The 27,776-nt window shown below is 41.0% G+C and overlaps 7 protein-coding genes across 10 annotated transcripts; 3 read left to right on the top strand and 4 right to left on the bottom strand.

Moving 5' to 3' along the window:
* Window positions 1–574: 574 nt before the first annotated feature.
* faap100 (FA core complex associated protein 100) lies at window positions 575–4,997 on the bottom strand. The gene is made up of 8 exons (XM_088284898.1): window positions 4,732–4,997; window positions 4,410–4,528; window positions 3,319–4,172; window positions 2,960–3,116; window positions 1,828–2,689; window positions 1,625–1,735; window positions 1,310–1,396; window positions 575–830 (listed from the first exon to the last, which is right to left on the bottom strand). Exons 1-8 carry the CDS (start codon window positions 4,873–4,875, stop codon window positions 693–695), a joined length of 2,472 nt encoding a protein of 823 aa, XP_088141024.1. The 5' UTR covers window positions 4,876–4,997; the 3' UTR covers window positions 575–692.
* A 535-nt stretch (window positions 4,998–5,532) lies between these two features.
* On the top strand, window positions 5,533–6,657 carry birc5a (baculoviral IAP repeat containing 5a). Its single transcript, XM_088284681.1, has 4 exons — window positions 5,533–5,728; window positions 5,921–6,030; window positions 6,278–6,395; window positions 6,484–6,657. The coding sequence occupies exons 1-4, from the start codon at window positions 5,621–5,623 to the stop codon at window positions 6,574–6,576; spliced, it is 429 nt and encodes a 142-aa protein (XP_088140807.1). The 5' UTR covers window positions 5,533–5,620; the 3' UTR covers window positions 6,577–6,657.
* Window positions 6,658–8,485: 1,828 nt separating this feature from the next.
* LOC148317469 (uncharacterized protein C16orf52 homolog B-like) lies at window positions 8,486–12,115 on the bottom strand. Its single transcript, XM_088284538.1, has 3 exons — window positions 11,472–12,115; window positions 10,192–10,404; window positions 8,486–9,796 (listed from the first exon to the last, which is right to left on the bottom strand). Exons 1-3 carry the CDS (start codon window positions 11,575–11,577, stop codon window positions 9,612–9,614), a joined length of 504 nt encoding a protein of 167 aa, XP_088140664.1. The 5' UTR covers window positions 11,578–12,115; the 3' UTR covers window positions 8,486–9,611.
* Window positions 12,116–12,740: 625 nt separating this feature from the next.
* Window positions 12,741–17,200, bottom strand: uqcrc2b (ubiquinol-cytochrome c reductase core protein 2b). 2 transcript variants are annotated; one of them, XM_088285014.1, is made up of 14 exons: window positions 17,056–17,200; window positions 16,248–16,334; window positions 15,608–15,757; window positions 15,276–15,340; window positions 15,136–15,192; window positions 14,822–14,946; window positions 14,657–14,754; window positions 14,513–14,570; window positions 14,332–14,427; window positions 13,991–14,190; window positions 13,790–13,870; window positions 13,623–13,699; window positions 13,301–13,454; window positions 12,741–13,020 (listed from the first exon to the last, which is right to left on the bottom strand). In XM_088285014.1, exons 1-14 carry the CDS (start codon window positions 17,086–17,088, stop codon window positions 12,937–12,939), a joined length of 1,365 nt encoding a protein of 454 aa, XP_088141140.1. In that variant the 5' UTR covers window positions 17,089–17,200; the 3' UTR covers window positions 12,741–12,936. The 2 variants fall into 2 exon arrangements, with proteins under 2 accessions (XP_088141140.1, XP_088141139.1); XM_088285013.1 differs by lacking the exon at window positions 16,248–16,334 and adding an exon at window positions 16,110–16,211.
* Window positions 17,201–17,900: 700 nt separating this feature from the next.
* snu13b (SNU13 homolog, small nuclear ribonucleoprotein b (U4/U6.U5)) lies at window positions 17,901–19,075 on the top strand. Its single transcript, XM_088284406.1, has 3 exons — window positions 17,901–18,138; window positions 18,296–18,416; window positions 18,651–19,075. Exons 1-3 carry the CDS (start codon window positions 18,136–18,138, stop codon window positions 18,911–18,913), a joined length of 387 nt encoding a protein of 128 aa, XP_088140532.1. The 5' UTR covers window positions 17,901–18,135; the 3' UTR covers window positions 18,914–19,075.
* Window positions 19,076–20,106: 1,031 nt separating this feature from the next.
* crym (crystallin, mu) lies at window positions 20,107–23,147 on the top strand. 2 transcript variants are annotated; one of them, XM_088285016.1, is made up of 8 exons: window positions 20,108–20,365; window positions 20,688–20,838; window positions 20,906–20,968; window positions 21,031–21,132; window positions 21,726–21,909; window positions 21,992–22,110; window positions 22,204–22,288; window positions 22,370–23,147. In XM_088285016.1, exons 1-8 carry the CDS (start codon window positions 20,199–20,201, stop codon window positions 22,441–22,443), a joined length of 945 nt encoding a protein of 314 aa, XP_088141142.1. In that variant the 5' UTR covers window positions 20,108–20,198; the 3' UTR covers window positions 22,444–23,147. The 2 variants fall into 2 exon arrangements, with proteins under 2 accessions (XP_088141141.1, XP_088141142.1); XM_088285015.1 differs by having other exon boundaries at window positions 20,107–20,365; window positions 22,204–23,147.
* LOC148317465 (ras-related C3 botulinum toxin substrate 1) lies at window positions 22,631–26,787 on the bottom strand. Of its 2 annotated transcripts, XM_088285018.1 has the most exons (7): window positions 26,609–26,787; window positions 26,416–26,517; window positions 25,553–25,624; window positions 25,352–25,469; window positions 24,133–24,195; window positions 23,889–24,048; window positions 22,631–23,628 (listed from the first exon to the last, which is right to left on the bottom strand). In XM_088285018.1, exons 2-7 carry the CDS (start codon window positions 26,448–26,450, stop codon window positions 23,498–23,500), a joined length of 579 nt encoding a protein of 192 aa, XP_088141144.1. In that variant the 5' UTR covers window positions 26,451–26,517; window positions 26,609–26,787; the 3' UTR covers window positions 22,631–23,497. The 2 variants fall into 2 exon arrangements, with proteins under 2 accessions (XP_088141144.1, XP_088141143.1); XM_088285017.1 differs by having other exon boundaries at window positions 26,416–26,787.
* Between the last annotated feature and the right edge of the window lie 989 nt (window positions 26,788–27,776).

The raw sequence follows: 27,776 nt of genomic DNA, 5'->3' as shown, positions 1-27,776 counted from the left end.
ACAGACAATGTGTGCTGCAAACAGTAACAGCAGGACACGAGTCATTAGAGATTATTTAAAAAAAAAAAATCAAATACATGGTTTAATTTGCAAAGCGCGTCCATTTAATTAATTGAAGGAAAAGTATCCACAAATAAATAATCTCTCTAGTCCAGGCGCGAGCAAACTACGGCTCGGGGGCTACATGCGGCCCGTTAAACGTTTTAATCCGGCCCACCAATCTAAACATTTTCCCAGCAGTGCTCTAGTCAGTTTAGTGTTTCTGCTGATTTGTAAAAGCTTCTAATATTTTCCCCCATGTTATATTGTTTTAAATCAAGTTAAGTATTTCTTCAAAATCAGGAATTTACATTCTGTTATTCACCTCCCTCATGTGTTTTGCTGACTAGACAAACAAACTTTACAGTAATCTGCTGCCCCCTACTGGAATATTTATTTTTGAGCCACCAGCTCAAATGTCCCATCTCTTGCTCGTGGAATATATTTTTTTTTTGTCTCATTTGTAGAAACCTCTTGCACGGATTTAGCATGATTTTTGTCGAGAAGTAAGCAGCGTTGAATGATGACACAGTCATTAGGAGAAAGACATACGAACTTTATTGCTATAAAATCAGGCGTATGTCCAACAACAATTCTATTATTTGTATGCATGTACATAAGTGAGAGTGTTGCCGTGTCTACTGGGACACGTGTTAAATAATAAGCAGAGAATTTTCATTGGCTCTAAGTTCTTCATACACACTGAGAAGACATGACGTCACCTTGCCCGTGGACATGCCCTCACCAAAGCCGCAGGAGATTCGATTTTGCTGGAGCTGCTGTAACATTTTCTGACAAGAATCAAAAGTTAGGAGAATGTATCGACGAGCATGAGACAAATGTTTAATGATGTCGAAAAAAAATAATGTTCGTACATTATGCATATTACATTATATTTAAAAAAATATATATATATACACATTTAATTTTAAATGAAAATGAACAAGAAAATATGAATTTGATACACCACAGTATTTAGAAAATAAAACATGAACAAGGTTTATTTAATTTTTTTCAAGTTCGGCGAGCCGGATTAAAACGTTTAACGAGCCGCGTGAGGCCCCCGGGCCGTAGTTTGCCCACTACTGAGATAAATGAACTAAAATACAATATTTGGAGTAAATAATACTTTTTGGACCAACTGGATGACTTTCTGTCGTGATGCAGTAGTCGCGACTCACTGATCTAACGAATGACGGGAAACAAGCGATTTGGGAATTGACTTTTTTTGTAGCTTCAGTCTTGATGAGCAGTCAATTGCAAATCTTACCTCGGCGCGCTGTAGGGCCTCTCTCACATGTAAATTCTGCATCCTGATCGCGGAAGGCGGCTTTGCAGGCTCCGTCTGCAACAATGTCTGCATCAAAAACAAGAGACATTTATCACTGTTGCCGTAAATTGTTGTCTCTCATAGACATAAAATTATATATATACATTTTTTTTACTTAAAACTCAAAATGTCATTTAAAATTTTCATTCCAATTTTAATTTTAGCCATGTGATGGCAGGTAATTTTTTTTTGAGGGGCACTCATTGTCTTTCTACTTCCTGCACTTTGTCCCAAATCCAAAAGCGCTTTTGTAACCTTTACTCTCCGCAGCAACGCGTGATGCAGTCCGCACACAGCTGCCAATGATGAGCTCTCAACCTGAACCTCAACAACAGCCCGGGACTCCTCCTGCTCCGTTAGGCGAACCTGTAAAAAAAAAAAAAAAAAAAACTCAACTCCATCAGGCACACTTTTGCCATTAGGACTGCAATATGAAAACGTGAAAATGTGAACCTGACCTCTTTTGCCGTCAGCTTTACTGTGTACCCGTTCGGAGCTTGAGCGTCAACCACGGAGGTGTTAAGCGCAATGTTGTCTCCTTGCATCTTGACGCCGCCGTGACCTTCGCAGAGGAGCCAGTCCAGCAGTGAGGCGCCCACATTTGGCGGCGTCTCTTTCGAGCTCCCCTCTGAAAGTTTCAACACGTCCCTCAACAGATGCGACGACACCTTAAAGCTCGTCGCATGCCGCACGTTGCCAGCCGACCCTCCTTCGCCGCAGCGCGATTTCAAAAACGCTCGGATGGAGTCCGCCGCGGTGACGTCGTCGGGGTGACACACGGATGTAATCTTTGCCGGATCGACCAGCCGCAGAGCGTGCAAGCAATCCACCAGCAGTGTGTTCAACGGTAAACTGACAAGACCAGCGTCTGGGTACGCTGCCACCGCCTCGTCGCCGAGGAGACCTGAGAGTGAGAACGTGAGAGAGAAGGAAATGATGAAAGGCAGCGACGAGCCTCCTGCGGGATCCAGCGGCAGGGAAATTTCCAGTTTCTCCCCTGGCGGAAGATTCTGGAAAGGGAACGAATGATGTGTGGAGCAGCTTTGCCCCTTGGTGGAGTTGCACAGAGAAGATGCGGTGATGTTTAATATCCATCCTTGCTCCAGAAGATAAGAACTTCCATTTTCCAGGACGCATTTTAATATCAAAGAGTCTTTCTGAAGCAACGTGACCCAGCTGGTAGTGGCGTGACATCGTATTGGTTTGTCCTGAACGGGCGCGAGCGCCTCGGAGTTCAATAAGAAGCTGATGTGGAGCACCTGATTTAGTCGTTTCAGGGTTCGGGTTCGGGATTTGATTGCCGTTTTCAGCACTGACGCTCTAGAGGGAAAACAAATTTCAAGTTAGCTGAATTTGTTCAGGACACATTTGACATAATGGATTTGATCAAGTGTTTTGTTTTCTTTTTTTACGATATTTTCTTTTTTTGTTTTTAAGTTTGACCTATAAAAGCTTGCACAAAAAAATAGTTTTTAGCTTGCGTTATAACTTAAAACCATGAAAAAAAAATTTTTTTTAAATAAATAAATGAATAAAAATCACCCGCCTGGCTTAAAGCGTGACGACAGCAGGAGTGCGGAGAAGGCGTACCTTTCGTAAACATCCCCAATAGATGACAGGACATCTCTTATGCTGCGGCCAACATGTGAAGAAGGAATTTGGGACGACCCGCCATTGTGCAAAGCAACAGGCAAGCGAATCCTCTGCAGCTGCCCCCTGCAGGACAATCCTAGTAGTTCAACTTCACCTGGTACAAAAATAGAAACCTTTATGCACATATGACTAAAAACCATAAAATCAGCTAGATTTTCTACTCATATAAAGTTAGGATGTATTTAGATGCCCGTAAAATGCTTTCAAACTCTCACAGGCGAACTTTATTCGACCTTTGGTTTCCCGAACCAGCGAACACATTCAATTTAATTAAATGATTGGCTGAGTTTTCTTACCTTGAGCATTCCTTGCAAGTCCAGCCAAGGCAATGATTCTACACACATTTAAACTGATGACGTTCTGAGAGGCAGAAGCTCTGTTTTGCGATCCCGCTTCCCCTGATCCGTGAGTTGAAAGCTGTGACAGATCCAGTACCAGCAAGTCGGATCCAGTGCTGAAGTAAAGGCAGCGTTTATCAAGGCAGGCACACACCACAGGTCCAGGGACACACAGCTCGGTAAAAGTAGCTCGGACGCATCCTCCTTCCGGTCCTGCTCGCTTGGATGTGACCAGCACAATTTTGCCTTGGTTGCCCAGCGCCACAAAACAGTCTGCCGGGTCCGTTCGGGTCCCGGCAGGGGCACCGACAAACACAACAGGCTGCTCGAGGCAGTGGAGGATTCTGAGCTGTGAGCCTGGAACACGATGAGCGGCGAAACACAGACGGCCGTCCGGCAGTGCGCAGAAAACAACGGGCGATTTGGCAAGAGCGACGTCGATCCCAAAGAGGAGTTTGAAGAAGATCGGCTCAAGACGGACGTGACCGCTTGGTAAGCTTGATGAGGATGTCGAATCTGCAGAGTGGACGCAAAACAGCACTGGCCTCCTTGCGCTCAACTCATCTGTGCTGTGACGCTCCGAGTCTGATATCAACGGTACTTTAAATGAACCAAGCGTTTCATAGCTGCGCAAGGTTGACGCTTCTGCTATTTTGTAGCGTGTCAACAGCCAGAATGTATTTGTCCGGCGAAGGTTCAGCAGCACAGAGTTGACCAAGAGGAGGGCTAATACTCCATCTTCTCTAATAACAAGCTGCTTGGAGGATACTTTCACATGAGGTACAGTAGATGATGATTCGGCACTTTGAATCCTGAGATGAAGAGAGATCACTTACATTAGGGCAGTAATTCCCAACCTTCTTTCTCTTTTTTCCACTTTAATTACGATCTTGTCCTTCCAATAATGTCCCTCCCTGACACTGTTAATAAACGAAGCACTATTGTCGTTTGAAAAAGTGATTATTATTAATCAGCTGCTCTAGTTGATCTTAGAGTGTGCAGGCCCGTGATATACATGTATAAAAAATATAAATCAATAAAGTTCGAACCTGGACGGCCAAGATGACAAACAGACGCAGTAAACACCACTGCAGCAGGCCACGTAGAGAGTCTTCTTGTCTTCATTCACGACCAGGTCCCTCACAGGACCAGGAAAAATGAGGACGGCCTGGAGGAATTGAATTATGAGCAGGGCTGGGTGATTAAAAATTGTATTGATAAATTGTCATCGACTGAAATATTTGATTTCTGATTGAACTTTTCTCCGTTGTTATAACAACCACTGCTTTTCCGTTAAAAAAGTTGCGTTAAAAGGGAAAAAAGGGTCCTAAAATATAAGAAGCCCTGCAGAAAACACATCCCCAAACTTGCCTTCAACTCTCTGTTTTGGTAGTTGAACACATAAACCTCGTCGCTGCCAGGACAGAGGAACACATCCGATCCCACGCTCAGGGTGCTTGACGCCGAAGAAAACCCAAATTCTGTGAGCGTCTCAACCGCACACCTTCCTTCCATGACCACAATTTAAAGAGACTAAAAATGTGTAGAGTTAATGACAATGCCAAAAGTGGAACTTAAAAAATAACATTTAATTTAATGCCGCTCGTGTCAAAGGTGGGCGGAGACTGTTTACATCCGATGGGAATCTCACCACCGCGCGTTGATTTCTGACCAATAGCAATTGAGAGCATTCTTCTTCTCTTGATGTTTAATGGCAGTTGGAAAAGCGTTTAAACGCATTACTGTTACCTAGTGGGTAATTTCTTAACCTTGGCCATGGTTCAGATTAACATTTTTTTCCTCGATATAATTTTAAAATACGATCATTCTACATTGCACATATTGAAATTAATCTGAAATATAGCCTAAACCAGAATTTCCAAAAACATATAATGCTAATACAAGCAAATAAATATTGCTTTTATCTTTGACATCGCTTCATGACTGCCACATATTACCCCACAATTTCTTATTGTATTCAAAACATGATTCATATTTTTAATGGAACAAAGTCTTTTTGTTCAAGGATGTTAGAGGGAGTATTAAATATAAAAATATTAAAAATGCTTTGTTTTGCTTAGTTTCTTCCCAAAGTGACCACTTGATGGCGGTAATCGCGGTCCACTTGCGTTTTTACGCATTCACAAAGAAGAAACGTAGTTTCACTCATCCAATCAAAACACACTAACGAAAGGCGATAGAAATTTGAAAACCGTAGTCGTGAAACAGTCTTTTATAAACGATCAAAGAGCAACACAAAATGGAGCTGTTTGACGAAGATAGTCTTAAAATGTTCCTTTACGAGAATAGGCTGAAGACGTTTGTGGGTTGGCCGTTCGAGGAAGACTGCGCTTGCACACCTGAAAACGTGAGTCAAACTGTGCGCTAATGACGTAAGCTGTTCAATAGCAACACGATTACAATGTAAATAGTTCACAACCAGAAGGCTAAAAAAGAGCTAAATATGTTTTGTGTAATGTATTTTCTTTATCCTGCAAGCGCAGGGGAAAGAAGATCAAACCGTTCTGCCTTAACATGTTGATCATTGTGTTTCCACAAGATGGCAAAGGCTGGCTTCATCCACACGCCTTCGGATAACAGCCCAGATGTCGCCATGTGTTTCTTTTGCCTTAAAGAATTGGAAGGATGGGAGCCTGGGGATGAACCAGAGTACGATGGACACACGCATTGCGATGATACTCAGATGTTTTGCACACGTCCATTTTTTTGTAGTCTTTCTGACCTCTGAATGTCCACAACATAAGTCATCCAATTTTGCTAAGTAACTGTACTGGTTATTGCTCAGTGTTTAAAAGCATCAAACCAGAGCCCATAATGTACAAACACATTTTTTTATGGTATTACATTTTAAAGATTACTTTCTCAACTGCTTATTTGTGTCTCCGGTTATTGACAGGAAAGAGCACAAATCCCATTCACCTTCTTGTCACTTCATTGCTTTGAAGAAGAAAGTGGAAGATCTGACGGTGGAAGAGATTTTCAAGCTGCAATTGGAGAAGCAGATATTTGAAGTTGTATGTAACTTTTGTAACGGTGTAAACTACATTCTTTTAAAACTGTAAATTACTATGTATCTAATGCTGTGTTTTCTTTCACTTGCAGGAAAAGTCCTGTAATGAGGTCATTACAAAGTTCAAGGAGGCAGCCAGTGTGAAAAGAGCAGAAATAACCAAGTCAGCTATGGGTGAAGAGTAGCTAAAACTTGAAACTGTATATATGTATTTGCTTTTGTGTTCCTCTGTATGTCAATTCATTAAACCTGTTTTCATTGATTAACCTCTTAGTTTATGCCTACTCTGTTTCACTCACCTAAAAGAGTCAAAACATTAAAAGGCACTTTAGCACAATAGACGAGAAGGTAACACGTCTGCCTCACAATTCTGAAATTCTGGGTTAATATTTTAAATATACACTAAAATAATCATTTGTTTTATTTTTTTATGTGATTTAGTTAAAATGTAAGACAATACTCAAATTTAATGTATACTGTATGTTAAATTTTTTTTGTAACATTTCTATTTGCAATAAATCAACTGACGATCAAAGGATTAAACATAAAATGAAGTAGACAGTGCAATCTCATACTTGTATGTGTAATGATTAATGGGCTAATTAACAAAACTCATGCAAAATTGGTGAATTTCTAAGTTAAATTATATATTTTTGTTTTAAATGGTCTCCGTGAAATGGTTTTCTGTGTAATGTCGTTTATCGGCGTTTGTATAGGCAATGTGCGCCCCCTTGTGGAAGTCTCAATTATAGAAGCAAACGCTCGGATTGAGGTCAACCGTGCTCCTAACTGGCCTCAGCGTCACTTTTGAAATATTCCAGGGATGGGCAACTGGACGGCTGTTTTCCAAACAACAAAAACGTATTTTTTTTTCTAAATGTGGAGAAAAAGAATTGTCTCTGAGATATACTCCAGACGCGCACAGGTGCCGAGTTGCATATATGCAGCAACTGTAGTTTTAAGTTGTAATATCGACATTCACCACGAGATGGCAGACTTGGCTTCGTTCGCGTTTAAATCGAAACTAAAACTGTCCTATCACGTTACAATTTTATGATCAACAAGGAAGAGCACGTCCAAACACAAAGCAGGCTTTCAGCTGAATATGTTACACTGCTACTCAGCAGACTCAGCGAGAAGTTAGACATATTTTGCTAGTGGGGTCTGGGCTGGAAAGTCTGTCGATCACATTCTTTTTCGTGTCTGCGCCAAACCTGCTCAAAGGCTTTTGTATATTTGTCTGTGCTCGACAAGAGAAGCAAATAAACGAGCAGATGAAGATAAATCCTGCCTCCATGTGCTCTCACTTCATCTGTTGTCTCGCTCGCATTAAACGAGCGGCGGGTCCGAAAATAGCCAAGTTCGAGAGTCTTGCATTCACGAGGAACGTCAGAGAGAACTTTGAACGGTGACGCTACACGGGAACTTTAACACTCATACACACGACTGGATTCTTGCTGCTGGATCCTTTCATAAAGATATACTATTGCCACATCCTGTGACGTTGCCATGGCAACCCTAAGATCCTGTGCAGACAAAAGGAGGAGGTGTGTGGATGTGGCGAAGCTCTGCCTCATTACAGATACAGAAAACACATAACAACCTGAGTCAGTTCAGCCATATGGACTTAGTGGATTTTTTTTATTTTGCTATGCCGTACAATATAGCACGACAAAGTCTATTTAAATTCTCATCACAATCATTATAGGGAATAACACTCGTGTTTATGCAGTTATTTCTCTAAATGTAATACACTCCAGCCGTAGTGAAAAGTCTATAAATGACAGTTTTTTTTTTTGCCGAATCAGAGAAAAGTTTTGTTTTCCGTCAGGCACAAATCTGTGCAATACAGCTTGAACTTATTTTAAAATAAGATAAACTTTAAAAATACACTTGAGTCACATACATTATTACACGGAAAATATTTTTATTTCAGTGAAAAAAAACAAACAAACAAAAAAAAAACGCTCTATTAACAGTAATACAGTGAACTCGCACGTTTGTGGTTTGGCATTCGCAAAATCACCTAATTGCGCTTTATATATATATATATATATATATATATATATATATATATATTTGAGTTTTGACCGTCTCTGCGCACATCCCTTATCTGTGTTATACTTTCCCCAAGTGGCCAAGGCACGCACAACAAAAGTAGCAGCACAATAGCCATTGAATTGAAGCAACAACGTCGGAAAAACAGCTTCATTCTTTCCATCCTTCCGTTGTCCAGACCGCTTATACTCACATTCTATTTCATTACTTGAATGTAATTAAGGCATGTTTTTTTTTAGAAGCTGGAAACTCGCATATTGATATTTACATGATTAATTTTGAAAATAAACACACAGCAAATGAAGTTAATTTTAACAAACTTGTTTCAGAAGTGTGTATCAAACTGGTAGCCCTTTGCACGAATCAGTACCCAAGAAGTAGCTCTTGGTTTCAAGTAAGGTTGGGGATGCTGGGTTTAGACAAAAGTAGTCCTTTGGTGCCATTCATAGGCAATTGCAGTTCAGTATAAACTAGGTCTGAACATTTTTTTGGGGGAAAAAAAAATAAAATTAAAATCTAAATGTTTCGTATATTTTATTTATATATTGTGTAGATAAGTTCAATACTTATATTGAATCAATATAAGTATCAATATCAAATTATTTGTACAATAACAGGAGTTCACTGTATTCAGGTATTTGTTTCTACTACACACACACACAAAAAAAGAAATCACCACTAAAATCTTCAACTAAAGCACAAAATAAACACACGTTTTAAGGCAATGTGATCCCGGACACGTTAATGGTGGCTATGCACTCGAATATATTAGGCCTTTTTACTTAAGAAAGAATTACAAAACAAGAAAATAAATACCAAAAAAAAAATGAAAGTGAAATCAATGTCACAGAATATGTTACAGATTGTATCGTGCTGCTCACACAACAGCTCGTCTCAGTTTTTGTACACGGGGGCAAGAGGGGTTATCTCTTTCCTTCTGTAGATGGTCGATAATATGCCCTCGTATTGAAAATTCCCCTGCGTGTGCACTCCTTCACGAAGGCCCTCAATCCCTCTGAACAAACAAATGGACGGATGTATTTCCCCCTCCAATCGGGAGCATTGTGCCAAGCCTCCCAAGAGGAATCACAAAAGAAAAAAAAAAGAGACAGTTTTCATCTTCGGCCTCCCAATGGCAAAGTGTTCCCGTGCGTAACGTACGTCAGCCGGGTAAGCAAACCTTCCCGGCGAACAGCAGGCCCACGATGGTGAAAAATATGGACAAAACGAAGAGCACATAGGAGGAACCCACCCCGGTGTTGTTGGGCAGCTTGTATGGCTGGCCTCCGACTTCATTGACGTAGAAGCCGATGGGGAAAATGAGGGCGGCCATACAGAAGAGGACAACTGAGGTGAGACAAGGAGGACATGAGGGATTCTGACTTGAATTGAAACATTGGAAGAATTATTGCACACACACCAACAGACTGTATTCATTGAAGGGAATCATTTGAGTAACAGTAAGAAATATTACTGCAGCATAGAAGGTAATTGTGATGGTCTTCTACATTTGGATGTCTGTTTTATACTGCCTCCTGGTGGCCAAGGCAGGCACAACAGAAGAAGCACAAATTAGCATTTCCATTTATTACAATGGAGAAAGGTAATTTGAGTGTTTTAGTTACTATCATGGTCACGGAACAAATCTAATTTATAAGTCAACGCACCACTCTGCTGTATATCATAATTCACTATTCCAAATCTATTTAAGTGAGGAGGGAGAAAAGCGACGAGACACCTACGCCCTGTGAAGGCGATCCAGCGCGCGTATCGGATGACCTCACGGCGCCAGTGGGACATGACCAGCAGACAACAAGTGGCGGTCAGCGAGAGGACGCCCAGTATGATGAAGAAAAGGGTGGTGACCCACTCCGGCGGCATGTGCGGGGGGATGCAGGTGCGATCTCTGCCGTGAATGGTCTGGCACTGTCGGACCAGACCGACAGTCAGAGAGCCTGGGTGGGGAAGAAAAAAGAATGTGGAGTCTTACATTAATGTTTCACTTTCTCCAGATTTTTTTATGTTACAGCCTTGGAACAAAATTGAATAGTTTTTTTTTCCCTCAATAAAACATTCAAATCTTTTTTTTTTTTTTAATAATCCAGCAAAGAAGCTCTATATTTACTACAAAACTGGAGCTTCTTTCCAGCACAAACACAGGATTGTTTTGCTGTTGTTGCTTCTGTTTGTACATTGAGCACTCCTGGTCAAAATAAATGACACTGTGAGTCTCATTGCATAGCGCTTTAATCCTCCGTGTGGAAGGTCTCACAGTCACAAGAGACCTCATTAAAAGTCACACGTCCTCAGTCATTACACTTCCTGCCTTAATTATATACAGCTAATTAAGACAAGACAAAAGTTGGTGATTTCACACTGCAATTTACTGGATGGGATATATATATATTTAATGTAACATGAATGTCAAATTCATTTAAAGGAGACATGCAAAATTTAATTGAGCTATCACTTTTTTTTTTCAATACCAATACGGGTATGATTTGCCAATGTGTCAAACTGCCACAGTCTAGCGTTCACTACTGCTGTGACACTCCATGTCAAATTATTTAAGCATCGGTGACCGGTATCGGCAGCCTACAGGAATACCCGATACTTATAAATAAGTCCAGTGTCAGCAACGTAGGATTGTCAGAGTTCGATGTTTGGTTTGAGACAATGAAGAATTAGTTACTTAATTACTGTACATTGTGTCTTCACAATCCCACTTATAAAAATAATTAAAAAAACAAAACAAGGACCCTAACTCAAAAAACTTGCAAGCGGAGACATTCTTAAGTCAAGGTAGCAGTGTAGTTTTGTTTTCCACAGTGCTTTGGCGCCACCTTGTGGCATGTAAGGGCGTTTTAGGAAAAAGCGCTAAAACAGCAAATAGGTGAATAATACTTGGTCAATTTCACACTTAATAAATAGGCATACACTCCAGACAAACATTTAAAACTCCATTTTCCATAAGACTCACGTGGAAGTAGTGAAAGTTTTGCAACATGATGTGACGTCTTACCGGCTGACTCTCCGGTGCTGATCCAGTCCGGATTCGCGATGCTGGCGATGGCGAAGACTTCTGCAGCGAGGAAGAGGCATCCTGATATCACGGTCAGTTTATCCATGTCCGTGGACGCACACGGGTGGTGCTGGTGGTCCGCTCTTTTGTGGCTCGATCCCACCTCCAAGTGCCCACGGCTAAGTGTGGATCACGCTCATGGATTGAATCCCACAGTGTGAAAGTGCTCCATCCGAAACAATGCTTTTTATTCCTCCAGAGGAGCTTGCCAGCCCTCGGAGGAGGGACTCACCGTACCGTTTCACGAACCGCCATCCCGGCAACTTTTCCGAAGATATTCCTCAACAAAACGCGTGGATTAGTCACACAAAGTGGATGTGTTAGCCGCTACAATTATCTAGAAATGATACCAAATCCATGCAGTCGACTTTCCTGTAGTCTCTCCCCTTATGTTACAGATTTGTCGAAAACAAAATACAAAATCACGATAACTTCTTTCTAGCAAATATATCGAGATATTTTTTTTTTACATTTAACATGAAATAAAATACACGTCTAAGCGAGACGACGTTGAGGTTTTCTGCGAAAAGAGGACGTGTTCAAGCTGCAAAAAACAAACTCAAATCCAGCAAGCTTGGTTTCTTCGCGTCTGTCATCGGAAAGTCTCGCGAGAAGATACGGGAGGAGGTGCCCCGCGGCTAATTCAGGTAGCGCCAGATCTGGTAGGGTATGGCGCGAGTAAAAAAAAACAAAAAACGGAAAAAATGCAAATATATTTCCACAATATGAATTCCTATTAATTCAGGGGAAAGACACAAACCTTCAAATGTAAAAAAAAAGGTAGAATTTGAAAATGTACTTCACGTACATTTTTTTATTTATCCATTTTGACGACTTAACATAACGGCAGGTTGAAAGTAATGAGCCTATTTAGAGAATAGGAGAAAAGGAAACAGCCGTCTGAAAAATACACTTCTGTATTTTAATCATGCATGTTACTTCCCACGCAAGGTTGATCATACAGACTTTCTCCAAAGTCGATGTCGATGAAATATGTGAATCTGTTTTATTCAAACTCTGTGGTAGAGTTTTTAATCACATTGTCAATCAAATTTCCCCATTGTGGGACTAATAAAGGACATCTTCATCTTTATCTTTATTGCATTTTTATATTTCGGCTATTAGTCATTATTCACTTATTTAGCTTTTATACTGCATTTTTTAAAATTGTGTTGAGACCTTGCTTCAGCATGACAAACCACAACTCTGTCGGGCAGATAGAATTTATTCATTATTTTACATGAGCTATACATACTGTAAATGAGCTGGATCTGATGCTGCAATGACCCCAAAACACATCTTACATCTATAAAGACCCAGAGGACATGGAAAAGGAGTCTTTGTTACAGTGGAGGAAACCAATTCTGAGGTGAAACGACAAGGCGAAGCGGAGGTGACAGAGGTATTAGATTTCGTCGATGAAGGGGGTTTTGATGAGGTTCCCGCTGGACGCCATCGTCTTCTTGCCGGACACAAACATTTTGGCAGCCTGGAAATAAACGCAAAAATGAGGATCAATCAAATGTGCTGCTGTTAGTGCGGAAATTTACTGATGTAACAAACAATACAGCAACATATACACTCATTAGGAGACTTTCACCATTTGAGCTCATTTTTTTCAGATGTATTTCAACATATTCCAAATACATTTTGGTGCGATGCACCATTGCAAACTCAACAAAACTACAAGCAAACAAAACAAATATTTGTTGAATTATTATAAGAATTCGAGTGTCCGGAGCACAAATCCGGCTGCAAGCGAGTCTTACGTTGGCCACGTCTGTTAAGGAGACGTTGTCGATGTTTTTGGCAAATTCTTCAGGGGAGAGGAAGGAGGCGCTAGCCAGCGCTTGAGTGCCCATGGCCTCCAACAGACCTTCTGAAGTCTCCAGAGACATCAGCAAGTGAGATTTCAGCGACACCCTTCGCAAAAAGAAAACAACAACCTCTCAATAGGAGTTGAAAACATACGGGGGGATTGAAAAGTATTTTTAAAGTCAATTGTGATTTATTTTTCAACCACTTGAATTGAATTGCTGGAATGGTAAACAAAAGTGTCATAAGAATTGTAACAATCTCGAGGTTTCTTACTTGGCCCGAGTGAGATCAGCAGCTGTGACTCCGCCGTCAGCGACAGCTTTCACCTCGGCAAGAGCGGCCTTGACGACCTGCAGCGCATGCAAAAACTTAATATTATTTCTCGTATTTGGGGACATGCTGCCGGATCTTGTGCGGACGGCGGCAACGATTATACTCACAGCATCGGTAGAGCCTGCTTGGGAAAGGGTGTAGATTCCAAACAGCCCAGAGTCCGAGTAACTAGCATTCAAAGCACTTACCTGTCAAGATAAAAAAAAATAAAATCAATTAAAAATGGAAATTGGATATTTGCGAGAAAAAAACAAAAATAAAACGGTTTTATTCCAAGGTCACTGTGTACGTCTCAGGCAGCTACTCACGTCAAAGGGGTCTGTGGTTGCCTTGGCAACCCCGTGCACCAGTTTGCTAGTAGCATTGGAGCCCCTCTTGATGCGTGGACCAGCACCCAGCAGGTGCTCCAAAACGCTGAAGGCCACAGCCTCACCGGTGCCCGATGCTGCTGCCTCACACACAACGGCGGAGTGGACCAGACTGCTGGTGCTTGGCAGGCGGACCTCACCTGGGGAGGCGACAGAAATATCAGTAAAATAAAAACTAAATAATACAAATTGGGGGGGGGGGAAATAAATATTGGAGTAATGCGTTAATGCATCCGAGGTCAGAAATTGCAAAGATGATATGACTTAAATGTGTCGCTTACCTCCACGATACTGAGCTTGACCACCTGATGTTCCGGCACCACTGCGGATGTTAAGGAATTGCTCTCCTACTTGCTTCAGAACAGTATGATTCACACCTGTAGACAAGTGAGAAGCATTTAGCTCATTTGTTTCGGATTCCAAGAGTACTGGAGTGTGACGTGATCGACGACGAATTCTTACCAAGTCCAACAAGAGCCATTCTGGCACTTGTGAAATGATTCTGAACAAATTGGTGCAGCTGAAAATGAAAATGAAAAGAGCGACAGTGAACGTTAGAGTTCGACCTGACACTATCTGGAAGTAGAATAGAAGGATGATACTCACATGTTCAGATTGGACGTTGCCCACCATGTAGTCAGGACAGTAAAGGGAGTTGGACAGAGCATTCTTGTAGGCAGCTTCATGGAGACTTTCAACCACAGCTGGGACAAAAGAATGGACGGCTCAATATTTTATTTGGCGTGTGCATGCAAGTGTGCATCCACTCACCGATCTGAGCACTCTGTTCTGCTTGGGCCTTGTCAACTTTGACCCTGGGTGTGAGATCGGACACCTCCCACGGCCGGAACTCTTGCGCCGTTGTCACATTGATCAGATACTCCATAACTGTATCGCTATTGAACAAGAATGCTGAAATTAAGTACTTGCCTATAATGCTGCGAATGTCTAAACAAGGGACAAATTGATTTTATTGAGTAATTTCTGAATCGTTTTGAGTTCACTTGTCAGGAAGTGTAAAGATTGATGGAAATCTGAGCTTTGCCAAGAAAAAAAGAAATCTGACATGTTAGGGGCTTACTCACAGGTCATCTCGCAAGCAGTCAACAGTGTAGATCATGTTTTCTCGAGATGAAGTTGCACTGCAGAGGCAGAAAAAAAAGGGTAAATACAAAAAAAAAAAAAAAAACGTGAAATATTTTGTTTCCTTTTCAGGGACACCAACCTCAGTTTTCCTCCTACTGCTTCGATACCACGGCATATCTTGAAAGCTGAAGCTCCTTTGGTCGTCTGGAAAAGCATGAATATTAACTGTTGACATTATATTCCCGTTTTTAAGACATAAGAAACGTTTAAATAGATCTGAATTAAGACAGTGAAAACACTTGCTATCTGTGTTACACAGTTAAACTCTACTAATGCATAGTTCAGCATTTTAACTTCAAGGTGCATCAATTAGTTACAGATTTTATCTTTTCACGGCTTGTAGACTGTATTCCTAAATGGTAAAATAAATCTTGAGCCTAAAGATAGCTGATTATAGTGATGCATCAATACCAGGTCGGCGGCCAGTCGGAGGATGTGGGTAACGCCCTGGTTGTCGAGGGTCTCATAACGAGAGCCGGCCTTAACAAACACACCAATCTTGGAAGCTGGTGAGTAGTTTTCCAGGGAGGCGATCACAAGTCCACTGGGTAGTCGGCTCACCTGGAGCCGGACACAAACGGAGATCTTAGATCGTTTTCATTGTGTATGATGAAAGCAAAGCTAGGTAATATAGTCGATGAAGACTAACAACAAAAAAAAGTTAGTTAATAAAACTAAATAAAGAAAAATATTCCACATTCAAAAACTGAAACTATTTCTAAAACTCAAAAACTAAACTAAAACAAGGCAATTGCGGGAAAAAAAATGTTCTTAAACGTAATTAAAAGTAACTGAATTTTAAAAAACAAAAGCCAAGTCACAAAATAAAAACTAACACAATTTAACATCTTTGAAAAAACAGAACGACAGGATATTGTCTGGGCCCAGCCTTGCTCCTCACAGCGCAACATACATGGACATCCTGGAAGGAGTGACCAGGGCCTGGCGAAAGCTTGAGGCCAGCAACGGGCTCACCAAGTGAGCTGCCCGACTTGGCAACGGCATAGAACCGCCTCTGTGGAGAAGAAACACAACATCAACAACCACTGACCTGTACATCTTGCGGCTGAAATTTAACATGTTCGGCAGCCCTGGTGCTCTCCACCATACGGGCAGCCTGCGCCGCGTAAAGCCTGGTCTGTTAAAAGAGGAAATGGAAGGTGGGATGACACCACCAGCTACAACAGTGCACATATTCCCAAGTAGCAGAACATCACAATCATGTTATTACTCATTAGAACCTCCTAAACAATGTATGTAAGCTTTCAACTATGAATTTGTGTTTTTGGAGCGATGGAGAGATGAAGCCAGAATACCTGGAGAACATGCAAAGTCCACACAGGAGCTGAGATTCGAACCCAGAACCTCATAAATGTGAGACACTTCTAATTAGTGCATTTATTTTGTTTCAGGTCTAATATTGCAACATTGCTCCAGACGGGAAAGCACGTGTACTATTGAGCTACATGTTACATAGCTTAGGTACAGCAAGTTCAAACATGAACGATGCTACACCTTTAACTAAAATCTAAAAGAGGGTCAAATGATACCGATATGAATCGCCACTCCAAAACAGGAAGCTTACCGTCACTATCTGTGAATAAGTGATATCTTTTTCCCCCCACATATCTACTGTGAATAATACATTCTGATTCTATTATTATTATTATGTTATATTACATCTTATGATGTCCGTAAATAAGACGCACAGACGTTCAGAGGTTCAGGTGACAGCCTGTTTCCACAGCTATCGGGACTTGACTCGGGTGTGAACACCACACAAATGGCGTGAAACAGACGTCAAATTAAGGAACCCTTCCGGTTACACTCCTGAGGTTTGAATTACGAGTATGCTTTACCGATAAATGGGTGAGTGCCCGAATCCCCTTCATCTCGCCTCACTCTCTCCTTCAAGTCAGGACGACGAGGTAATATGGCGGCGTCAAAGTGCCCTACAGAGCCCAGCTTCTTCTTCTTGGTGTTGGTGTCATGCTTTACTGCCATCTGCTGGTACGGAGTGTGATGCAGGCATTATTACTGCACTTTTATTTTGTGCTGTGCATCTTGCGTTGTGATGAATCCTAAAAGCTACCGGTTTGACACACACCTCTTAAACAAACAAAATAAAACGTGATGACATTCGTGTGTATCTGTCAGTGTTTCCATTGTCAAATGATTGTTACCACAACATTCCCAGGATATCACAATGTCCCACGATCAGAGATAAACTATATTTACAAAAGGCATGCGGCATGGCCGGCTTCAGGATTTTTTTTCTCTTCCCGTACAAAAAGTGGGCTTGACCGATACGTGAGGGGCTGAGAAAATAATAAATACATATATTTTGGAATATGAAATAAATGGCTTAGAGGGCCTAACTGGGGCTACAGATTTCTGACAGGGCTATAGCTGCCCTAGCCCCGGGGTAGCGCCATCCTTGTCCTGCGGGCTATTCATGCGATCCTTGGTGGCCAGCTTGTAAAGATAAATAGGTGATAATTCAAATAACTTAAAATGTACAAAAACTAAGTATTAAAAATACTTAAAAAATAAATAATGATTTAAATGAACATAGGATGTATATATATATATTGACTTTCTTATGCGACCTATCTATCTATCTGGCCTTCCGTAAACCAGGGCAGTTCCTTTCCGGATCAATAGGGGACGATGACGCAACGTCGTTAAATCATGAAAAAGCACCTGAAGAAGAAGTGCCATTTCCGCCGACCCAAATAACTGCAACTGCGCATGCGCATCGACCTACACGTGTAGCGGACGTTTGAGCTTGTTACAAGTAGCAACATTTGTGCATTCCGCCGCAGAAAACGTAAACATTTTAATTTCCCGTTTTGTTTTTCCTCCATCCCCAGGCAAAAGGAAATACTCCTCCGTGAAGCATTTCGCCGAGAGGGACGAAATAACGAGAACTTTTGACAATGGTAAGTGTTTTACAGAATGGACTTAGCAAGCTATTAGCATGTGGATGCTAACTATTAGCTTGAAACCACCAAAGAGTTGAACTTTAAAATATGTTTGGTTCTATTAGTGTGTTTGTATTTATCTCAATGCCTCTTTGTGGCAATATAACGTGTGCAGAGTGAAGTCCCAGTCAACCCCAAGGCCTATCCGCTTGCGGACGCCACACTGACCAAAACAATTCTGGACTTGGTGCAGCAAGCCTCCAACTACAAGCAGCTGAGGAAGGGGGCCAACGAAGGTGAGAGTCGCCGTAGCTTATCTGAAATACGTTTTGGTTAGTAATTAAAACAATAGTTGTGATTTCTGATCTTGACTTTGTTGTTTTTTGTATACACAGGTAATTGATGTGCTGCCACCAGCAGTCGTTGTAAAAATGTGTCTTGGCTCATTAACGTTTGGAAACAGTGATTTAAGGGGTTGCTGACATTGCTTTTTCACAACTCTACTAATAACTCCCCATTTCTCCACCCAGCCACCAAGACCCTGAACAGAGGAATAGCGGAATTTATTGTGATGGCTGCGGATGCCGAACCGCTCGAAATCATCCTTCATCTTCCGTTGCTTTGTGAGGACAAGAACGTCCCATATGTCTTCGTACGCTCCAAGCAGGCCCTGGGCCGCGCCTGCGGGGTGTCGCGACCCGTCATCGCTACCTCAGTCACTATAAAGGAGGGCTCTCAGCTCAAACCCCAGATCCAGACGGTCCAAATGGCTATCGAGAGACTACTCGTATAATTTTTTTGTTGCACTGTTATTACAGAAAAAGATTTTCCAAGTCTCTTCTTAGACATACTAGATATGAAGCTTGTGAGACAAAAACAGTTCTTAGTTTTTATGTTAAGTGTATTTGCTTGTCATGGCATTGCCTGATTTACTAATAAAACCTTTTGAAAGCTATTTTCTATTTGTATTATTGTTTCGTTACACAACAGGCAGTTCATAATCAAATGCCTTAATTCTGTGAAATACATAAAAAAAATAAGTGAAAAACAAATACTGCTTGCCTTTCCACTTGGTCGTGTATTGCTGATATCACAAAATGGACGGTAGCTGTTTTAGCCTGAGGATGCCTTTTTTTAAATTGTGAAATTAAAACTAATTGGCTACACAAAGAGTTAATTCAAAATCAGTCTACATAAAAAATATACAAGATTTGCATTACTAACTTTATAGAAGCTACATAAAGTTTTCACTTCCAGGACAAGAGAAACTTTCCAAAAAGCATGACATATGGTAATTAGATACCACATAAGCCTTCATAAAATGAATAACCTATTTTATCAAAACATTCAAATGATTATTTTGTCTAATCTGAGTATCATGTAAATACCATGGGAATTAGTTTTTTATTCTTTATGTAATGTCTAAATAGTTATTTAAAATAGAAAATTCTTTGGGGAAAACAGTTGTAATATGAAAATACATTAAACTGGTCAACAAAAGTTTAGTATTTTTTATTTTTCTCTCGCGCATCAGGGTTTCATAATTATGATATAGTAATATTCATTACAGGTTCAATTCAGCAACAGATGTTAACTATCATAGCTATAAATTGCAATTTAGTGGTATGTGGGAGATTAGACGGGTTCGAAATTGTGTGCATTATGTTAAAATTAGTTATTGCTTTGCCACGAGTTCACAAACACTTCCATGTAATTTATTTGGTTGATGTTTTGCTGGATTTTCTGTTTTGTTAATTGTCACTGATTTTTCAAATTGCCATCGAAGGTTTTTCGGATGCAGGCTTTGAACGTCTCTCGGGCGGACGCGAGCAGTTCAGACTCGGATTGGCAAAGAGACGGTCATGAATTTTGAAGTTTGGAAAATAAAAGATTCGTAAAAAGACAACACCGCAGCTCTTTGTGCACGGAGTCCAAAGAGCCAATAGGCGACGCTCTGTTAAATATTTCATATAGCAGTTGGTTCAGTTTACTGCTGCTCTTGAACGCACCACGTGCTTCATTTGAGACTTTGGGCACCGCTGCAAAAAGGTTCCACTTGTCCACATCCGAAAGCAGCCATGGCCGAGTCTCCGGTTATCATTTCGGAAGATCAAGTTTCTTGTCTGTTACGCGTCGTGGATCTCATTCCTCGCTTGGAGGAAGCTTTGGCTAAATTTTCTCGAAGGGACAGTTCGGAGGTGATCCAACCAGTGAGGTGCACGTTGCCTCTGCAGAAAGTTGACGGGTAAACGGTGTTAATGTGCTATATGCTTTATGTAACTACTGTTATCGAAGAAGTGCTCGCAAAATCAGTTTTGGACATTTTTATAGCACATTTTCTCCGGAATGTACAGGTGATCCAAGTTTGGAGTATTGATTTGTGGACGGTCCCTAACTCAAACGGGCAGTGTGAAAGTCGAGGAGTTTTTTTTTCTCGTTGTATAAGAATGTTTGACAACTTTTATTGGACCGGGCGATATGGACTTTATTTATTACTGACGGATTTATACTGGACAAAGACAGATACCGGGGAACTGTTTTCAATTGTGAATATCTCGTTAAACTAGAGGGATGCTTTTGATGCCGACGTATATGGAAACCGACGGAATCTTGAGCACAAAATTTGTGGGCTGCTACAATCGAGAGAAAGATTCCAGATTGCCTTCGGTTCAAGCCACGGTGGTGCTGCTGGACCCCGAAAGCGGAAGGATGGAGGCCGTGAGTAGCGCTCGGGTGCGAGCGACCGCGACACGTCAACGGGTTTAATGATGACGTCGATCCGCAGGTGATGGGGGGAAACGTCATCACGGACATGAGGACAGCTGCTGTCTCGGCCATCTCTGCGAAGGTTTGCGCTCCCCTTTTTTGTTTGGACAATAAAATGCGTGCAACAACTGTTCATTTGTGCAGTTGCTGATGCCTCCCCAAGCAGAGGTGCTGGCCATCTTGGGAACAGGACAACAAGCCCTGAGCCATTATAGAGTCTTCACTGAGATGTTTTCATTTAAAGAGGTATGGTTTACCACACATTTTATTTAACGATTTTATTATTTATCTTGTTTCTTTTGTGTGATATTTCTTTTTGTACACATTAACATTAGTACAGAGGTGTATTATATTCACTTTGGAAAAAAACTTGTTTTTACTGGTTTATTTTTGGGGGCAATGTTTTTTTAAAATATTTTTTTTCTGTTTCATGGAATAATCTTTTTATTTAAAAAAGCTGAACTGAGAATAAAAAAAAACCCAGAAAAATATTCTTAATAACAAAATAAAAACATACATAAATGTGATACTTTGTTAGAATTTTTTTGCTGAACAGAATATTATTTTTCTTTTTGGCAGGATTTTTTCCCCTGTTTTTCCTTTTGGAATCCCCATTTTTCATGAATATATTTTTAATGACAGAAAAAAGAAATATATAAGATTTTTTTGGGGGGTGAACACAATATATTTTGGCACATATATTGGAACATAAGACAAATACCCACCACCAAAAATCAGCAAAAAAAGGTCCCATTTGTGCAGATTTTTAACTGTTGTAAATTTGTAAGTTGAGTTAGTAAAGGTGGGGTATTTACCTTAACTGTGAATCTTGGTGAAAGGTGCGAGTGTGGGGCCACAGGAAACAAGGGATGGACAGGTTTCTGAGCTCCGTCAGCGGTCCCGTTACCCCTTGCGACTCCGCAGAGACGGCAGTGGCGGGAGCTGACGTCATCGTGACGGTAACCTCAAGTTCAGAGCCAGTGCTCTTGGGGCAGTGGGTCAAACCGGGAGGTCATGTGGCAGGTGAGCATCCAAGATAAGTTCATTTGTATCAAGGTAAACCCAGATTGCCAACCATAAGCAGAAAAATAATCTTACCACACAGCCGTGGGCGCTTGCAGGCCGGACAGGCGAGAACTGGACGACAAGATGATGGAAGCGGTTGTGTATGTTGACAGCAGGGAGGGAGCCATGGCTGAGGCTGGTGACGTCATCCTCTCCGGGGTCAGGTTTTTTTTTTTTTTTTGCCAATCCATTGCTTCACTTTGTCTGCCTCTCTTCATCGCAATGACGTGTATAAGCAACATTGTTTTTCAGGTGGAAGTGTTCGCAGAGCTTGGAGAAGTCATCAGCGGTGTAAAACCTGCACTCAGAGACAAGACAACGGTGTTTAAATCGCTTGGTGAGCACAACCCGATAGTTGGCGTTATTTACTTCCCCTGCTCATACAACAGAATAAAGTGTCACTTTTTTTTTATTCCAGGAATGGCGGTTGAAGATGCGGTGACTGCCAAGCTGGTGTTTGAGCAATGGAAAACAAAATTCCGCCAACTTTGAATTCACATACCTCCAAATTCATCATGCATGTAGGAGTTGTAACGAATGAGGCTCTCCGGTTAGCTTTCCCTTTCGCCGCACACTCAAGAACCGGCTGTCAAGTCAACTTTGGGGTACTGCATTGACAACCAATTACCATGCTGCAGTCAATTATTCAAATACTCCTAAATCACACAAACATTAAGCATAACATATTTGATGACTTTATTTAATTATAAAACATGAAATTAGACCGTATTAGGCAAAAACTGTCAATGCAAGTGTACACAACGATGTTTGACTGAAACAAGAAATTCAGATGTCAACTTGATCATTGCCCATTTGGGGTGAGGGGAGGTGGTGTCGGGTGGGGGCATTCAAGGGTTACAGCTGACGATCACATTGTATGACTCACCGCAGCAGGCGGAATCTCAAGAAGAAAACAATAAAAAGATCTTATGAAATGTTCATGTTGGGAAAGTGACTATTAGAAGGAATTCAATTCCTAAAATCTTCACTTTCAACAATCCAAGAGCATTGAAATACTGAATTCATACTAACGACCTTCACCGCTGCTGTGCAGAGCATTCAACTGGTTCTTCATAAACATGATGCATGGTATGACAGTAAATTAAAAAAGGGATCAAATTTTTTTTTTTAAACAGTCGGCAGGTAAACAAAAGGTCCTTCAATTAAAATTTACAAGAGAACATTGAAAAACAAAAGTTACTTTAAAAATGTGGAAGTGGCATAAGCGGGTGCAAAACCCAATATTTTCCTCTGATGTAGTTAGAATGTCATGAAGGCCTCAGGAATTCCTATATCATGTAAAAATGTCTTCAAAAGGTCTCACAACTTACTTCATAATCCCAACATTGAATAAAAAAAGAGTTGACATATTTAAGCAGCCAAGATGCTCTTGATAAAATGAAAAAGTTACTTTTTCGTAAGGAACTATTCTGATCTAACAAGAGCATTGCCATTCAAAAATAAAAAAAAAAAACATCCGGAACATGCGGCAAACTTCAATCTTGGTACGTGAGTTTGGACTGCAGCAGTTTCCAGTGCTCCTTTTTTACAAAATGCTGCACTTCCTTCTCCTCTTCTTGACAGGCGGTGGGCACAGGACCGCCCGGATGGCTTCGTCGAACACCGTTTTAAGGCCGCGCTGCGTCAAAGCTGAACACTCCAGATACTTGACGGCACCTGGTGGGCACAAAATTAAAATAAAATATTTGGTAATGTAGTCCTTTCCTCAAGTATTTTTTAACATACACAAGCAATAAATCAATTTGTATTAGAATAAACAATATCAGATTAATTGGGCATACATATTGGTAGGTTAGGTCTATGCTAAAATAAAAGCAAATGAATGATGACTTAATAAGAAAAATAGTTGAGAAGATGTAAAAATGAAAAGAGGTCAAAAAGTGTATAGGAAATGTGCATCTGTGTGTGTCACTGACTTATTTCTTTGGCCATGGCCAAGCCTTGAGGGTAGATGATGGGTGCGAGTTTCTTCTCCTTGAGTTTTTCGATGGTGTCCTTGTCGTCCCTCAGGTCAAGCTTGGTGCCCACCAGGATGATGGGGGTGTTGGGACAGTGGTGTCTCACCTCGGGGTACCACTAGTGAGATAGTGGACAGTGAGCGGCCTCAAAGGCAACAGAAGATACAATGTGGAAAAACTTCGGAATTAAAAATTATATTACCTTTGCGCGGACATTTTCAAAAGAAGCGGGACTAACTAGTGAGAAGCAAATCAGGAACACATCCTAGAGGGAGACAAAATAACATGAGACATAAAGATGATTCTAAAATTTCAAGAATTATAAAATGACAAACTGAAAATTAGCATGTTTGTGACATGAACTTTTCTCTTAATTTTTACAGTGTTATTTCAACTGTTAAAGTGTGCTGAATCTAACAGAACAGCTCTAGGTGACATTTGCAGACAATGCAGTGAAAAAGTTTGGCCCATCTCTGATTTCTGATTATTTTGCATATTCTCACACGCGCATGTCTTGACGTGTAGCCAATTTTAATGCGCCTTGTCCACCGAGGGGCAGCATACTACCAGATAAATTCATGAGGTAAGGTTAAAACTAAGCTGCAGCAATATTTGTTGTTCTTTGCAGTGAATAAATAATACATGCCTGCGGGTATTGTTATATCGTCTGTCAATGTGTTGCCGCACCATTTGTGTTCAAATATACGTTGCTTAAAGGAGTAATAACTCCCGCGACATGGCAGTTTCGTCTGCCCATCTATGGCCTCTTGCATTAATTTATGGCATTAAGATAGCAATCTTTTGTACGGCAAATATATCTATAATTCTCTTGGTTTAAAGTTCACTTTGGCAGTGAACCTAAACAGAAAGTGCCAATAAATAGCTCGGAGCCTCTTTTTTTGGCTGAATTGATGCTTGTTGTAAAGCCCGCTTAGCTTTAGATTTCTCAAGTCGGAAGTGTTAGTTTGTATCCTGAAAAACGGGTTAGTCGGGCAACCTGCAAGTCAAGGTACCACTCTTGGGTTAACTTGGTGAGATTAAAATTTGATTGATTATTTAAAAGATTTAACTGTGACATTTGTGCCAAAAAAAAAATTACAATAAAATCTGAAATTAGGAAGGGTGTCAATAGATATCCTGGCATTGTTCTCCTGCAGAAATTATGTGTTCACTTAAGACTGACTCCCACTTTCTGTGGCACAGAGGCAGATTTGTAGTGAGGACAAAAGGCAGTAAACAAGAGGTCTTTTCACTCCCTCCAGCTGCCTTCCAGACTGTGTATAGGTACTATGGATACAAGGCTCCGAATTGCTGAGTATGCACAATCTCGTCTGGGCCTGCGAATGACTCAAGACGTTTGGTGGCGAGCTGAAGGCGTGCCGGCATGACGTTCGACAAGCAAGCGCTGCTAGTCTACGTACGGTCTGCGGGTAGGACAGCGGCCTGAGTCGGTCGTAGTCCTCCTGTCCGGCAGTATCCCAGAGGCCGAGGTTCACCGGCTTGCCGTCAACCATTACATTGGCTGAATAGTTGTCGAAGCTGAGGGCAGACGTAAAAAAAAAAAATGTTGGTCAGGGGAAACATTTGATTGTTACGTCTCTCTAAGTTCTAGTGTGGCTTACACGGTAGGGATGTACTCTCCGGGGAAAGCATTGGTAGTGTAGCTGATCAGCAGGCATGTTTTACCCACGGCCCTAAAGAAAAAAAAAAAAACAGTCAACCATCCATAGATTATATCAGATCATACCAGACTGGAGTAAAGGAGAAGGAAGCGATGCTGTGATTTTCAATTTTTTTTTTTAAACCATAACATGCATGTCTAACAAGCTCGATAAAGGTTTGTTTGAAATGTACGAGTTTTTAAAAAAGCGGCATCAGGGACTACTTTTTACTTTTATACATTTTTTGCTAAGAAAAAATACTTGCTTCAATTATTTTCGTGGAAATTGATGCAAGTTAATGCTCGGAATAAAACTAAGTTCTTCAAAGCATGTCAGGAGACAAAGCAAATCCCAGAAGGGAAAACAAAACAAAGTAAAAGTTATGTAATTATTATTTTTTTTCCACCTGAACGTAATATATAAGAAACTCGTTAATGTTTTTTTTAATTATTTTTTCTAACACCATAACGCCCATCCCTAGCAAGTTGCCTTGCGACCAAAGGTTGCTAGATAAGTATGCTTGATTTATCATGAGAAATGTTAAAAGCAAAACTAAAGAGTGACCATTACACTGTATTATTGCTCTCATGATACATTTGATTTATATGAAAACAATTAACTTTTATGTCTACCGCAAGAGATGCTGTGTCAAATTTGGACGTGAGGATAAGTGTGCCTGCTGAGCTATATGGAGCAACAGCTGTCAGCCTGTTAGCCGCTAACTGGGTCAACGTAAATAAGTTAACGAGGAGGAAAAAAATCATGTAAGCCCTCAACTGCGATCATAGAAGTTGCCCAAACGTATGGAAGAAAGTTGAACTCACCCGTCACCCACCACCACACACTTGATGGCCTGCATCGGGGGAGCGCTCCTTGCTTAGCTCAGTTAGCTTAGCCGGCTAACGCCAGTCGAAAATCAACAAGTCCTTAAAAAAAAAAGTAGACGTGAACGTGACAGCGCTTGAATAGAAACGTGTTGGATATTGAAGGAGATATTGGCACAATCCCGTATCTTACACAGCAAGACGATATGGGCAGACACGCCAAAGTTTGGAAAGGGAAGGCAACACCCAAGGAAGGGAAAAAAAACTCTGCAGTGGAGATTAAAGGGAAAACAGCCGCAGTTTGTGGAGCGATGAAGCCGGAGAATCCCTGCATGGCACATCCGGTCAAACCAGGACAGGCAAATGCTGCCACCTTCTGCTCGGAACTGGGACTGCAGGCTTCGACGTCACCAACGGAAAAAAATGTAAATAATTTTTTTCAATAATTTAAAATAGAAAATGAATACATTCCTCAAACCAAGACATGTTCCTACTATGCAGTTTAACAAGGCATGTGGGGAAATAATACATTATAGAGTATTTATAATAATAATAATGTCTACTTTAACATGGATGTCAAGTTTAAAACAATCATGCATTGGTTTGAACATTTTAACACATTGTAACACAATGAGCAATTTGAGAAGCTAATACATAGAGCTGTATAAAAAAATGTAAATTTTGTTTTGACATTTATCCTAATGGAGATCACCGTCCCCAGTAAGCGTAGTGGAGGAGGAAGCAGAAGTGAGAGATAAAAAAGGAGGATAAAGAGGCATGTCAGCAGCCCATTAGGGAGCTTGTAAAACACAACGCAGGATGTAAAAATGACACAAGATGTTAGGGGGAAAAATGCTCAGAGAGAGCATTCACACAAACTCAAGAGCCAAATATATTTTACAGTCTAACGCAGCATTAAACAAAACTTGGACTTCAAGTCAAGATGAAACAGTGTTTTGTATATTGGGGAAGTCTTCTGTCACCTGATTTAGGGGGAAAAAGAGTCAACATTTCAAAAGAGCAATCTGCAGAGATGCAGCACATGCCTGCAATCCATTTCCCCTGATTCGATGAGCTCATGAAACAGATGGTTGAACCCATCTGAGGTTGCTGCTTTGGTGCAGGTGTTATCTCCAGGGCTTGCATGACCAATGCAAGTGTGCAGTACAGTACAAGTACGAATTACTCCGAGCTAGGAGTTGAGCCACTAATGATTGGGTTGGCTCAACCAGAGACACCTTAGATTGGTTTTACATTTGAGAACTGTCCCGATGATGCCTTTAAAATGGGACTAGCATGGCCTTCATTGCAGCAGTGATTCCCATTCGCCGTGCTGAGATGATCAAATGTGCCTTGGGAAA

This window comes from Idiotropiscis lumnitzeri, chromosome 20, assembly GCF_059441095.1.
Source record: "Idiotropiscis lumnitzeri isolate Australia: NSW breed Sydney's pygmy pipehorse chromosome 20, RoL_Ilum_1.0, whole genome shotgun sequence".
NCBI lineage: Eukaryota > Metazoa > Chordata > Actinopteri > Syngnathiformes > Syngnathidae > Idiotropiscis > Idiotropiscis lumnitzeri.
The sequence above is the reverse complement of the archived record's forward strand: the minus strand, read 5'-3'. Positions and strand labels throughout refer to the sequence as shown.

Bases quoted from the DNA above. Each gene is read 5' to 3' on its own strand.
- crym (XM_088285015.1), top strand. From the start codon at position 20,199: ATGGCCGAGTCTCCGGTTATCATTTCGGAAGATCAAGTTTCTTGTCTG. The intron at 20,969-21,030 runs GTTTGCGCTCCC...TCATTTGTGCAG, and splicing joins TCTCGGCCATCTCTGCGAAG to TTGCTGATGCCTCCCCAAGC. The intron at 22,111-22,203 runs GTCAGGTTTTTT...ATTGTTTTTCAG, and splicing joins GTGACGTCATCCTCTCCGGG to GTGGAAGTGTTCGCAGAGCT.
- LOC148317469 (XM_088284538.1), bottom strand. From the start codon at position 11,577: ATGGATAAACTGACCGTGATATCAGGATGCCTCTTCCTCGCTGCAGAA. The intron at 10,405-11,471 runs GTAAGACGTCAC...TTCCCCACCCAG, and splicing joins CAGCACCGGAGAGTCAGCCG to GCTCTCTGACTGTCGGTCTG. The intron at 9,797-10,191 runs GTAGGTGTCTCG...GTCTCACCTCAG, and splicing joins CTGGATCGCCTTCACAGGGC to TTGTCCTCTTCTGTATGGCC.
- faap100 (XM_088284898.1), bottom strand. From the start codon at position 4,875: ATGGAAGGAAGGTGTGCGGTTGAGACGCTCACAGAATTTGGGTTTTCT. The intron at 1,736-1,827 runs GTCAGGTTCACA...TTTTTTTTACAG, and splicing joins TAAAGCTGACGGCAAAAGAG to GTTCGCCTAACGGAGCAGGA. The intron at 1,397-1,624 runs GTTACAAAAGCG...TTTTTGATGCAG, and splicing joins CGTTGCTGCGGAGAGTAAAG to ACATTGTTGCAGACGGAGCC.
- snu13b (XM_088284406.1), top strand. The intron at 18,417-18,650 runs GTGAGAGTCGCC...TTCTCCACCCAG, and splicing joins GAGGAAGGGGGCCAACGAAG to CCACCAAGACCCTGAACAGA.
- birc5a (XM_088284681.1), top strand. From the start codon at position 5,621: ATGGAGCTGTTTGACGAAGATAGTCTTAAAATGTTCCTTTACGAGAAT. The intron at 5,729-5,920 runs GTGAGTCAAACT...TGTTTCCACAAG, and splicing joins GCGCTTGCACACCTGAAAAC to ATGGCAAAGGCTGGCTTCAT. The intron at 6,396-6,483 runs GTATGTAACTTT...TTTCACTTGCAG, and splicing joins AGAAGCAGATATTTGAAGTT to GAAAAGTCCTGTAATGAGGT.
- LOC148317465 (XM_088285017.1), bottom strand. From the start codon at position 26,450: ATGCAGGCCATCAAGTGTGTGGTGGTGGGTGACGG. The intron at 24,049-24,132 runs GTAATATAATTT...CTATCTCACTAG, and splicing joins TTGAAAATGTCCGCGCAAAG to TGGTACCCCGAGGTGAGACA. The intron at 23,629-23,888 runs GTCAGTGACACA...TGTGCCCACCAG, and splicing joins GGCCATGGCCAAAGAAATAA to GTGCCGTCAAGTATCTGGAG.
- uqcrc2b (XM_088285013.1), bottom strand. From the start codon at position 17,088: ATGAAGGGGATTCGGGCACTCACCCATTTATCG. The intron at 13,871-13,990 runs GTGAGTAGCTGC...TTATCTTGACAG, and splicing joins CAACCACAGACCCCTTTGAC to GTAAGTGCTTTGAATGCTAG. The intron at 13,021-13,300 runs GTAAGACTCGCT...GTTTATTTCCAG, and splicing joins CCTTAACAGACGTGGCCAAC to GCTGCCAAAATGTTTGTGTC.